The 14,066-nt window shown below is 34.3% G+C and overlaps 1 protein-coding gene across 1 annotated transcript in view; it reads right to left on the bottom strand.

Moving 5' to 3' along the window:
- Window positions 1–13,581: 13,581 nt before the first annotated feature.
- LOC149567482 (uncharacterized) overlaps window positions 13,582–14,066 on the bottom strand; it is a 60,207-nt gene continuing 59,722 nt past the window's right edge. The window contains exon 5 of the mRNA XM_089820670.1: window positions 13,582–14,046. Coding sequence (XP_089676796.1) covers window positions 13,900–14,046 — 147 coding nt within the window. The 3' untranslated portion in view covers window positions 13,582–13,899. The remainder of the gene's footprint in view (window positions 14,047–14,066) is intronic.

Raw genomic sequence — 14,066 nt, forward strand, 5'->3', positions numbered from 1 at the left:
TATAGCCTCAACTTGCTCAAGAAAAGAAGCAAATTCAAAGTTGAATATTGGTAAGGTAAATTTAAAACACCATTTTTTCTAAATATTTGATACACCCTGGAGTCCAAACATACCAAGTGTGCCAAGGAGAAAGGAAAGATAGATCCAATATATGAAGAGCTCAAGAAGGCCAATTTTCCTATCCTAGAAGACCTTTATAGAAGAGGAAGAGCACATGCAAGGGAATCTATGACCAAGCAACTCAAAGATACTCAATTGTCTGCAATTGTTCCTCCCAATAGAACATAGAGAAGTCAATCTTCTTCTCCTCGTGTTGTTAGGATCTCTATTCCTACTACTTTTGATGCTTTGTTGTTGATTGGTGCAACACTTCCACTATTTGTTACTTCTCAGGCTAGAATATTATACCAATAGCTGTGACACTTCCTTGGGGAAATGCTATTGGTCCACTTTCCCTTGGAGCTAATAATGATTTTCCAAGAGCATCAAGGAAGAATTTTCCAAAATTTAATGGTGATGGTACCATCTCTACAGAACAACACTTTAGTTCTTTCCATAAAGCCTATGGTGTAGTAAATCCTCAACATGAGGATGTGGCTATCAGAATGTTTGTAGATACACTTGTAGACAATGCTGCTAATTGGTTTCAAGACCTGCCTATAGGATGCATGACAAATTGGGATACCATGAAACAAAGGTTTGAAGAACATTACAAAAATATAGAAGAGGCACAAGTATTGTTGTTGCAATTGGCACAGATAAAGAAAGAACCATCAATTTCTATGAGAGATTTTAATGCAAGATTCAATAAACTTATCAAAATAATACATGCTACACATACAACCCACAAATGATAATAAGAAGATTCTCTACATTAGCTCTATGCCTCGTGATTTGGGATATCAACCTAGAAGAGCAAATGTAGCAAACTTATAAGCTGCTCAAACACTAGCTATGGAGATGGAGGATTGTATGATGGCATCTGGTAAGTGGAAAATATAATGAGTAATACAACTAGTACTTCAAACAATATAGAAGCCATGCTTCAAAAATTGTCTAATGAGATCATTTCTTTGAAGAAACAAACTAATAGGCCTACTCATTCTTTTCATCAACCTTATCAAGAAGGTTATAGAAACCCAAATGGAGGTAAAACATTGTAAATACCACCTATTCAATAGAGATCAGCAATTGATCCTACTCTAAAAAGACAAAATATTTGTACTTTTCATCTAAGAGCATATCATAATGAAGATACATGTGCTGATATGATCAGATATAGGCAAATGGTGGATAACAAAGAACAAACAATTGAATGTACTGAAAGTGAGGATGATCATGCTCCTTGTGGTGACTCTCACAATTATTTCTTGGAGTATGAATCAAATTCAGAAGCAGGAGGTGAATAGTTTTCAACTATAGAAGGACCTCAGTTAATAGTAATGACTAGAGGTCAGAAGAATAGAAATCTAACTAACAATTCAATTCCTATCAAGACTAATGCACCATCAAACAAAATTGATAAAGATAGTGTCATAGTAACTTCATCTTCACAAAAGGGGCACAATTATCTAATTCTTTTCACATCATACAATACTATGAAGAGGTAAGAAGCCAAATATCTCCATTGGATTACCTAAAGTCTAATACTGATCAATTGCAAAGATTAGTTGAGCATTGTAATAATAAGGATATGGGTCATGTTAATATTAATGCTAATGTTGATCATCACAATAAAGCTAGCACTAATAGAACTTCTTTGACTAATGAATATTTTTCACTCCCTAAGTTGTTTAAAGAAGAAGAACCTCTTGTCTGAGCCGCATACTCAAATGAAAAACTAGATCCCTTCTACATTTCCTTTTTTATCAATGGAAATAGATTGAGTAACTACATCATAGATTCAAGAGCCTTCGATAATGTAATCCCTGCTTTTGTAGCAAAAGCTTTAGGACTTTTGGTAGATGTTACTCAATGGATGCAAAACAAGTGCCTTTTCTTGGATAGATAAAAGATGCTCAAGTTTCCCTTGCTTCCTATCCTTTCAAAAGGCTAAAACTTACTATTCTAGTACTAGACATCCTTGCAAGCCATGACATACTCCTAAGTAGAAGTTTCTACAAAGACATAGGGGGAGAAATAGAACTAAATTGGTCATGTGCCACTATCCAAGTTGGAGATAAAAAGGTGAAGTTAGAGCTAGAAGAAAAGGCAAAATTCACTGTCTTGAAATCAGATGATCCTAGGTCTCAAATCTTGTATCATGAAATGCAATTTGGTAATTATATGTTGTTCTCTGACACCCCTGATATTTCAAAAGAATCAAAACAAAATAAAGGTGATCAATTGTGGACTTTGGAATTTGATGGTAGTTGTGCTAATGCTGGTTCAGGTGAAGTAGTAGTGTTGACATCACCTAGTGGGGAAATCACTTGCTTGGCTTCTAAGTTAGGTTTCAAAAATACTAACAATACAATAGAATATGAAGCTTTTCTCCTTGGCATAATTGCAACAAAACAAAAAGGAATCAAGATCATACTCAAAGCTCAAGGAGATGCAGAATTGGTGGCAAGACAAATCAAAAACTAATATGCAATAAAGAACTCAAGATTGAGGAACTATCTTAATAAGGTGTAGGATGAAATTGAGGGTTTAGATGCTTTTCCAATTATATCAGTACCAAGGGAATTCAATTCAAGAGTTGATTCTTTGGAAATCTTTGCATCATTTCTCTTACAACATCTTGATTTCAAAGATAATATCTATAAAGTGGAAATTCTATTCAAACCCAACATCCCTAATAATGAAGATTCATGGTAGGTGTTCGAAGATGATAAACACATATTAAAACTCATTGAAGGGTAAAATCCCTTTGAATGCTTGTATTTTGAAGGAAGCAGTAATAAAAATGGTGGTGATTCAGTGATCGGTGATAAAAAGAAAATAGAGCCTGATATGATTCAATTGAAAGGTAATAAGATTCCACCCCATCTAATCTCTTTAGAAAAACTTTTTGATAGTCATGATGCATATATAAAGAGGGAAATAGATAAGAAAGGAAAAACCTATGGTGAATATGATGAATCAATATAGGGACACAAATTAGTCCAAAGATGATAAACATAGGAAAGTGTTGCAGATTAGAGGAGAGAGTAGAGATCAAGAAATTACTTATTGAATTTCAAGATGTATTTTCTTGGAGTTATGAAGACCTAAATAACTTCATGGGTGGGAAGTTCAAGCATCAAATCCCTCTTAAACCAGAAGCAACACCATTCAAGTAGAAACAAATAAACTATAACCCTACAGTTGAAGGAGAAATCTTCAAGGAGATTGACAAAATGTTGTAGGCTAAGATTATATACCCTATTCATCATTCCACTTGGGTTGCTAATATTGTGCCAGTGAGGAAGAAGAATGGACAGATAAGGATTTGTGTAGATTTTAGAAATCTAAATCAAGCCTCCCTCAAGGATAATTTTTCTCTCCGTAAAATGGATCATATTTTACAAACTGTTGCAGGATAAAAAATGATGTCCATGTTAAATGGATTTTTAGGATATAATCAAATTTAGGTAAATGAAGCAGATCAGTTCAAAACTGCATTTACCAAACCATAGGGTACTTTTTCCTACAATAGAATGTCTTTTGGCCTAATTAATATAGGTGCAACCTTTTAGTTTGGCATGAATTTGGACTTTGGTGATTTGAAAGATAGAATAATTGTAATATATCTTGATGATCTAAGAGTCTTTTCTAAGAAGAAAAAAGATCATATCAAAGATCTAGAAAAAGTGTTACAAAGATGTAGAGATCGTGGCATCTCACTAAATCCAAAGAAGTCGGTGTTTTGTGTGAAAAAAGGCAAGTTGCTTGGCCATATTGTATCCCAAGAAGGAGTGAAGATTGATCCAGATAGAGTTAAAGCTATCTAGCAATTAAGTCTGCCATTGAGTAAAACTGGAGTGAAGTCTTTCTTTGGATAGGTAAATTTCTTGAGGAGATTTGTTGCTAACTTCTCTAAAATAGTTAAATGTATAGTTGATATGATGAAAGGAAATAAAACTTTCGAATGGAGTGATGTTGGGAAAAAGGCTTTTAAAGATATCAAGGGTGCCATTGACAAAGCCCATGTGCTTGTTCATCTTGACTACACTAAAGACTTCATCATTTAATGTTATGCCTCAAAACATATTATGTCAGCTATATTGATTGAAGAGAATAAATAAAGAATACAAGCTCCAATTGCTTTCATGAGTATACCATTTAGGAATCAAGAACTAAGATACTCATAGATGGAAAAATATGCATATGCAGTGGTGAAAGCCCTTAAAAATTTCAAGTTTTATGTGCTACATTCTCATTCAGTGATATATGTGTCAGATCCTCCAGTAAAAAGTATTCTGACACAACAAGAGGTTGGTTGTAATAATAGAGGAGTGTGGATAGAAAAAGTCCAATAATATGATATAGAAATAAAGCCAAGCAAACTTGGAAGAGGTGATGCACTCTGTAAAGCCTTGGTAGAGGATCAACAATGCAAAGGAGTTGATACTCCAAAAGTCCGTATGGTAAGTCTTTAGGATCCTTGGTTCTCAAACATTGCTTATTTTTCGACATATGATGAATGTCCTGATGGATTGACTACTAAGAAAACAAGAGATCTAAAAAAAAAGCGTTGAAGTATGTGATTCATGATGATGTCTTGTACAAGAGAGCAATTGATGGAACATTTTTTAGATGTGTGGATAAAGAACAAGAGGTAAAATTGTTGACATCTTTTCATAATGAAGCATGTGGAGGACACTTTTCTTCTACTGCCACTACATTTAAAATTTTGAGGCAATGCTATTATTGGCCTAGCACGTTCAAAGATGCATATAAGTGGGTTGCTAATTGTGAGAAATTCAAGATATTTACTGGTAAACCTCAGCTTGTTGCCCTACCTCTTAGGCCAGTGATAATTGAAGCCCCTTTTCTTCAATGAGCTTTAGATTTTATAGGCCCAATCAATCCTCCTTCCAAACAAGGATATTGATTGCCACATACTATTTCAGTAAATGGGTTGAAGCAAAGCTAATGAATAAGACTTCATCATAAGTAGTATGTGAATTTCTCAAAGAGCATATATTGATCAGGTTTGGAGTTCCTGTGAAATTGATAATGGATAATGCATCTTATTTTTCTTCCTCAAGAAATCATTTAGTTTTGCTATGATAATGGTATTCAAGTTGGGCATTCCTTTGACTATTTCCCTCAATGAAATGGATAGGGTGAGTCTAGTAATAAGAATCTGATTAATATTTTGAAAAAGTTGGTCTCAGATAATCAGAAAAGTTGGCATGAGAAGATTCATGATGCTTTATGGGCTGAAAAAACCACACCTAAAAGAGCTATAGGTATCTCACCTTTTGAATTAGTCTATGGAGTGGAAACTAATTTGCCCTTGCCTTTGGAGCTTGTTGCCTATAAACTAAAGACTATGATTGAAGAAGATGTTTTCAAAGATGGATTAGAGAAGAGGATCTTGTATCTTACCAAACTGTAAGAAGAAAGAGAAGAGATGGTTGATAAAATCACTAAACATCAAGGAAGGGTAAAGAAGTTGTTTGATAGAAGAGCAAGGCCTAGAAAATTCATGGAAGGTGATTTGGTGTTGCAATGGGATAAGAGACATGAGCCAAGAGGCATGCATTCCAAATTTCAATCTTTATTGAAACGACCATTTCAGATCATACAAGTGAATCTGAATAATTCTTTCAAGTTGACATATCCCACTGGAGAAACCCTACCATATTCTAATGGGTAGGATTTGAAGTTGTATCAAATGCAAAATTGAAAGCAGGTAACCCCTGCATAGTAGTACATAGGTAGGTTTTCCTTTCATGCAGTTTGTTTTAGCTTAGTTGCTTGCTTTCCTAGGTGGTTTGTTGTTATTTTCTTAGCTTAGTCTATTCTTTTTGTTTCCAAGTTGTCACCTTTTGTGCGGAACTAGAGATTGCTAGAGTTCTTTCAAGCATTATCATGCTTAAATTGTCAAACAGAGCCAGTTCTTGCCCAAGTTTCAGTTCATATCATTTTGCTCTAAGATTTTGAGTCAAGTCAAGTGTCAATGTCTTGAGTTTGTGTCTAGATTACCCTTAAGGAACTTCTCCTCTCATCTATCCCTTTGTGTGTACTTAGGTAGGAATTCAAAGAAATATAATGCATTTGTTCATATGAGGTGATTAGGAAAGGGAGGGTAAGTTTATGCATTTTCCAGATGAGAGCGAAGTTTTTCAAAAACCCTAATTCTATGATCAACTGTTTCATTGAAGGCATAATACAGGTAGAATGGAGAGATCAGAGGCATATTCAAAGCAATGGTAACAAAGAATACAAGAACCAAAGCTAAAAGATGATATGCAGATCATGGGATCATCATGGAAACTAGAGAAATTGGATTGAATACAAGAGAAGCAGATAAATCCATAGAAATGGTGAAAGAACCTAGTCAAAGGTGGTATGACTTTCTTTGAATTAAATTGATAGCTCATATTTGATCTAACTGTCTACATTGCAAAGTTGACAAGTCAAATGGCTTAGAGATTAAGTCCAAAGTGTCAGATGAAGACTAGATCGACAGATAGTATTTTAAGATGGAATTATCATTGACCTTAGAGATGTGTCTACCTAACAGTTAGATCAAAAGCAGATCTACACTTGTTGTTACGTCACTTTCCAAAGTTGCACGAGGAATAGTCATGGCAAGATAGTGACAAGTTGACACTTGTCCACGAGACCCAACTGAGGTGGGACCTTCTTTTAGTATACACAATAATCAAAGAACACAATGAAGATCGTCGATCTTAGGAAAGATCTACGGCTGTCGTTATGTCACCATGTAAAGTTTCTCAATCTTTAATCATGGCGGCATAGCGACAGAGCAACACGTGTCCTACTGGGCCCATCACATTCCACGAGACACAGTTAGAACCTAGTCACGAAGTGCCACAAAGAAAAGAAGGTCAATGTCGGATTCTCCAAGCAATGAAATTGTGCCACCTATTTGCCACGTTGTGCATAGTTGGAAAGTGGACCCATAGTGTAGAGAAAAATAGAGACTTAACATCTTTATCCCCACTATTAGATCAAAAGGGGATCTACGCTTGTCGTTATGTCGCTATGGAAAGTTTTCTGAATGTTAATTATAGCAACATAACAATGATTCGACGTGTGTACAAAAGGGACCCATGGAAGAAAGTGCAAAAGGATGAAGTAAAAGGGGTTATAATGATTTAATCTAAACCATTGATTTGAGATCAATGATAAAAATTCAAAAATATAGAGGCCATTATAATATGAATTATATGGGCGGGGGCCCTAGCTCAGTTGGCTAAATCTTCCTTGTTGCAGGGGGTTGGTCATGGGTTCTAGTCTCCCCTGTCCCCGTGGGCGTCTTGCGCCAGCGCTATCGATCACGTTAAAAAGTTTACCTGGTGCATTAAATGAGTGTATATATATATATATATATATATATATATGAATTATACAGACTTGGGGCCAAACAACAGAATATGAAGAATCAAATATTTTTACGAGATTTTTTGAAGTTGTAAGAAGATAAATAGTCATCATATGTTTTAGTACCATGGATCCAAAATCATCGATAGAAAAGATACCACGTGGATAATTTCACATTTTCTTTTCTTTTCTATTTTGTGATTGTTGCTCTGCTAAACTGAGGAATGACAGAAAACTATAAATTTAATCTTATTTGACAATATAAAGGTCAGCAAACTTGATGGTGAATTGGTCTATAATTCTATTTACCTTATTTGCTTGTCATGTTTTGTGGCCCATGCGTAGAGTAGTTTTGCATTAAGAGTTGAAAGACAATCATGTATGATTTTGTGAATAAGCAGATGAATTCCATTTCACTTTGATGTTTGCAGTATAGTGATTCTATTTACTTTTTTCGTATATGGTTTAGTTTCTTCTCTTATCAGTTTCATGACATGTTAGATAGTTTCGTTGGGAAATGAAGGCTAAATGTGTATGAATCTATTAGTTATTGGTTGGATTCCATTTCATTCAAGGTTGATAGTGAAAGCAATTCCATTTTCCCTCATGTGCATGTCTTCTTCATTCATCTTCTGCATTTCGATGATTAATCTACATTTAGAATAGAAGTAAGGGTTAATATATCAAGATAATCTACTACTATCATTCCATTGAGTGTGATAGGTTATTCAAATCCATATTGCCTGAATTTTTTGTGCCTACAAACAATTTGATTATCCTCTACTGCTCTTAGGTTAAGAGCTTATAATGTCGAGACAAATTCATTGCAAATCATAGGGAGTTGTACCTAATAATTCAGAGGGTAGTGATAGAATACATACACTAACCTATTTGTTAGTAAACATCCTTTTGTCTCTCCAAACATTGGGTATCAAAGAGTCAAGTTATAAAATCTAATAGGAGGACAAACTGTTAAACAACATAATGTTAACTCCACGTACCCTACCACATACCTAATTATTTGCACCAATATATTAAATGTTCCCAGGATTGTTCAAATCTATGATTTCTATCCACTTTGAAAAATTTGATTCATCTAATAGTTGTAATTGATACAAAGTATCGAGGCTATTACATGTCATTTTACGTAGCTTATTATATTCTGCAATGTACATAGCTCTTTGTTGGACCTTTTTCATAATATTTCTCATGTCATGTAACATGGGGAGAATAATGGCTAAAGTTAAGAGTAACTTAACATTAGTTAGACTTGAATAGAGCTGAGGGAATATGTCTCACATTGAGTGGATTGACCAAGCAATGACTAATATTTAGAGAATACTCAATGTGTTGGTCCATCCAAAGAGATCCATCTAGTATCATTGTCTTTAAGAAGCTTCCTCCCATCAATAAGTCCTTGAGAAAAGTGTTGAAATTTTTAGACTTATTTTGGACTTCGACAAAAATATTGGTAAATCTCTTTGATTAAGATTTCACTTTACAAATAGAACCAAAATTGATGCAAGGAGCTCCCATTAATACCATAAACTCATAACAGAAACATAGAAACAACAGAAAATGGAAGAACAAAATATGGACTTCTTATTTGCACCACAAATGTGGAATTACAAAATTCATAAGTACAATATGCTAACCCACATGGGTGCCTTCAATACAATAATTTGCAAGACAGGCTGTTAACTATCACCCAGAGCTGTCTTAGACAATGTTCAGGCCTTTCTTAAATAGGTAGTTTTATGCCACTCGGGAAGGTTCTAGCTGCTCAAACTTAATACCTAGCGCTGACAGATTCTAACAATACACATCGAGTCGGCCAAATACATCTTTGACAAATTATTTTAGAAATTTCGGTAGCCCAACTTCCAAAGGCCATAACTCACGAACCGTTGCTCCGATTGGCTATTATAGCCACTTTTCGAAAACACCAGCTCCTAATCTACACACTTAAAATTGCGCTAGCACCCTTCTATCGAGTTTTCAAACCTCATCCGGGCACTGTAAGGCCTCCAACGGTGAGCCTGAAGATTTTTCTGCAAATTTTTCCACTAAAAATCCATAATAACTTCTCTGATACTTAAGCTGGAGCAATGAGATTTTTATGGTAGGCTTATATCTCTAAGATGAACCTTCCTCTAAAAAATGAGAACATTTCGAGCTCATATGAAGAACTTACTAAAAATAGTAAGTTTTCATAAATAGTAACCACCATGTCTACTAGCCCTTATTAAAATAGAAAAGACTAAAAATAAAATATTTATGGGTGATGAAAGATTGCCCTTACACCCAGGATGCTTCTGCATCAAAAATCACTAACAATTCCAAAAGCTAGATTCATTCGATCGGTCATGCAGTGAATGGGAATACGGTAGGGTGACAAATCATTCTAGATCTTTTTGCAAAGACCTCCTTTATGAGCTTGCATAACTGAAGCTCCATCCACTCCAACACACACCAACTTTTTGGAGATATCCATGTTATCCATAACTCCACAATCAATTAGAGTAATCTTTAATAAATCATATAAATTTTCCACTGTCACACTACAATTCAATTTAGCAATAGATAGTAGAAAGGGTTGATGACAAAGATCGTTTACAATATAAACATGCATGCACACCCATGAAGTGTTATCAATTGTTGTAACTTCATCTAGAGACAATGCAATGAAATGTGACTATTTTATTTTTGCCTTCACATCTTCTTTTTCAACCTATGCAAGACAACTAGCCCATTCTCATCCGATGTTTACTAACTAGTGACTATTCGAATAGTTTCAAACTTTCAAAAAGTCCAATAAACCAGTAATTGAAGGGTAATTTGTCATAGGACGCCCTCTACTCAAAATATAAAAGGCGACGCTTAACTGAACAAATTTTCCCATATTTTCCACTTTCATTGCTTTCCCAAGGAAATCTTCAATAGAATCTTTTACTGTGGAATGCTTCTCTCGTAATTGCTCATGTAACTCATACAATTTGGCATTTATGATATGCAGACAATTGTCTTTCGTTTTCCAAGTTAGCACAATTTTTTCAACTCCATCTATAGTTTCCTTTTTGTAAACTTTACCGATGTGCTTTTCTATGGTATCAAGTTTAAGTTGCAACCTATTTTCCTTCTTTGATATCTCTATGAAAATCTTACGTTTGCATTTTACAGGAGGCTCACCATCAATTGGATTGGGCATTGGTTCAATGAACTATAAATTTTCGGCCCAATTAAAAATTTCTTTTGGACAGATGGACAGATCCTAGCGAGATCGATCTTTTTTTTATTCCAATTTTCTTTTCTCCTTCTATGCATGAACAACATTTATGGCATCACTTTTGGTTTTCTCGCCAAATTTTCTAATATCATTTTTGGCATCACTTTTTCTTTTCTCACCCAAGTCTATAATATCATTTTGTGACTCCCTACTTAGGGGAACTGCCTCAAAATCATCTTCAAGTTCGTCCTCAACTGAGATATTAGGTTCACCAACTTGAACTTCAAAATGGTCTCCAACTTTTGATGAATCTCCTTTTTCAATATGCATTGGAGATGTAGGTTGTGAATCTTGTAGGTTGCTTTCGGGGATCCTGTCGGAAGCCCTCTTGTTTGACATTGCAAACCAATAAAGGCTACAAAAAAAAATCAACTTGTTGAACAAAAGAGTGTGATAGTAGACCTACTTAGACTACATATAATAATAATAATATGATTCATTCACATAAAAGGGGTATACCTACTACAGTCTATAGTACTACCCAATAAAATCTACAAACCTATCTAAGCATGTGAGATGTCCAAAGGGTATCTACTACCCACTCCCAGTGGACAGTAAAAAATAATCACATAAAAAATAAATTGAAAATCACTTACCTTTCAAGAAAACCATGAGGCATGACTACTCAATGGGCAATGCACTCAACATTCTAGAACTTTAACAGCAACAAGAACTGCCAAACCAAAAAAGACTAACTTGTGTAGAATAATAGTATCTTATGAATGTATATATACAAAACTAGGTTGGCAAATTGAGTGGGATTAACAAGCGGGAATGTCAAAAGTAGGCGAAACACCGCTTCCTATGGAAGCCTAAAATATAAAATAGTTGGCTAAGTGGGGTTGGTAAGCGACATGCGTCGATAAAATGGTAGGCGACACCCAACCCAAGGGAAAATTAATTTGTTATACTAATGGTGAAATATCGTTGTCCAATAAGAAAACAATAGGTAAAGGATGGTGAAATTTTTAAAATAATTGTATCCTAAAGGAATATTACACTGGCGATTGGACCAAGATTTTTGACCAATTATGTGAAAACTAATGGGCGACTAGCACGAGCTTTAGACCCAAATTTTGTAAATTTTTGGTGATGTAATTGTCCAAATTTATATGCTTTATTCACCAAATGACGATTGACCAATGAGACAGAATTGCCAAATGGTGAAGATTCACCACTAAAAAAACCTTTGGTTCTCATAACCAATGAATAGTGCTTTGCTTGAACCCCAATCAGAGGTTTGGAATGTGCTAAAAAGTTTGATAGAAGAAGAGAACTTTAGCATTCTTGTATGAAGGAAAGAAATAAGATTTTTTTAGTGTTTTTGTTCAAACGACAACCTTCTTTGAACTCTATTGTGTTATCATTGATTGTCATGGCCTCTTTAATTTCTGAATATTTAAATTCTATTAAAAAATCTTTATGAGATATATCATTAAAATCTTTTATAATTTCAATACATTCCCACTTTAAATTTTGAATAGTGGAATTCTATAATCAGAAATAAATAATAGATTACCTCAAAATATTGGTCATCAAAAAAGACCACCAATTTGAGAAACCTTTACAATGTAATAATGAAGTGCAACAATGAATCCAAATATGATTCTTCTCCAATAAATGAATTTGAATTTCATGTAACCCACCAATAAATCTTAAGAATGCATGTTCTCAAACTTTAGAATTCGAAACCAAATCCTCTCATGGTCTTCAAAGAACTAATTCAAAACAAAGTATGTTCTAAAAGAACCTCTCAATGTTCTTTTATAGTCTTTTTAGTGACTATTGACTTTCACTTGCTTTGATCTTCATTTGAACTTGAGAGGAGATAATAATAAAGTGTCTTAATTTCGTTGAACGCAATATTAAAGTTATTTTATTACATTAATTAAGTAATATCATTCAAGGTTACATTAGAAGAGGACATTACAACTTGGCAGCTCCAATTCATTTCATCCGCATGTGCTCTCCTTCGCATATATTATTAGTATGCTTAGAATCTTTTAGAATGTCTTTATGTATTATAAAAAATAAAAATTCTCAATCAATATTTATCATTTTACTAATAAATTTTATTATATACATGTGTAAGATTTGTTTAATAGAAACAAAAATTATACACAATATATTTTAAAAACAATATAATAATAAGTTTTTATTTTACTAGTATATGAAGCATTCAAACTCATCTTATGGGGCAATGTACATTGAATCACAGGAATACTTATTTCGATGAATTGGAGACTATATCACAGAGAACATGATGAAGATTGCTACCACATTTTATCAAATGCTTTTGTAAAGATTCTCGACCTAAAGATGAGGGGTCAAAACGCATCTAAGGGGAAACCGGGGTTGCTAGAGTGGGCTGTTTAATCAAGAATCAAAAGGTCGCCTTTAAAGTGGTTGCCCTCATTTTTCATTCCTCAACACACTAATAATTAAGCTGAAATCGTAACCTTATTTGATGGACTGTAACTTGCTTATTCGCCGGTTTTCGTTCTCATTGTGGAAGTAAAAGCATCCAGATGAAATCATGAAAGCAATATCAAGTGAATGGTCGTGTAATTCAATAAAAGTAATTCTCTGGTTCGAATTCTACGAAAGCAAGTTTGCGTTAATTTGATCAGCTCATTGGAAATATTTATTAAAAAGGTTGTATTCATTAATAAACTTTCACTGCTTGGCTGTTTTTAGATTTAATGGACAACCAGCCTGGCTTATGTTTGTAGACAAGGAATCTGATAATTCATTTTACCAATAAAAGAATTAGTTATTCAAGATTGATTCCCTTGGGTTATTGACCATGATGATCAATGTAACTTTTTTATTCATTATAAGAAAAAGAATACAATGTAGAAACATCAAGTTTCCCTTTTTGACCTCGGTTCTTTCTATCTGATATTTCGAATAAGCATGGTACATAATAGGAAGCATATATTCTTTAACTGATGAATGCCAATTGAGATGGGCTTTCAGCTCAGATCCATTACTTTCAGATCGACCCATTGGACTGGTTAGTAGACAGTAGCACATATTGAGCCATTTTTCTTTGTAGGCCGACCAAGATAAGACTTGAGAATTGTTTGCTTTGATCCAAGTTAAACCCATCAGCTTCCTTCTGAAGTCCGTTTAAGTACTACAGTCGCATATGTTTTGTTGGGATTCTCACGCTCTAAGTCAGAAACAATATGCAAAGAGTTCAAGCGCTTCATTCTCTGAGGTTTTGGAGCTTCCAGTTGAATTTCTTCATGTTCCTGTCTCAGAAACATAAACT

Source organism: Cupressus sempervirens, chromosome 3, assembly GCF_028749045.1.
Source record: "Cupressus sempervirens isolate cs-2001-9-10 chromosome 3, ASM2874904v1, whole genome shotgun sequence".
Classification (NCBI taxonomy): Eukaryota; Viridiplantae; Streptophyta; class Pinopsida; order Cupressales; family Cupressaceae; genus Cupressus; species Cupressus sempervirens.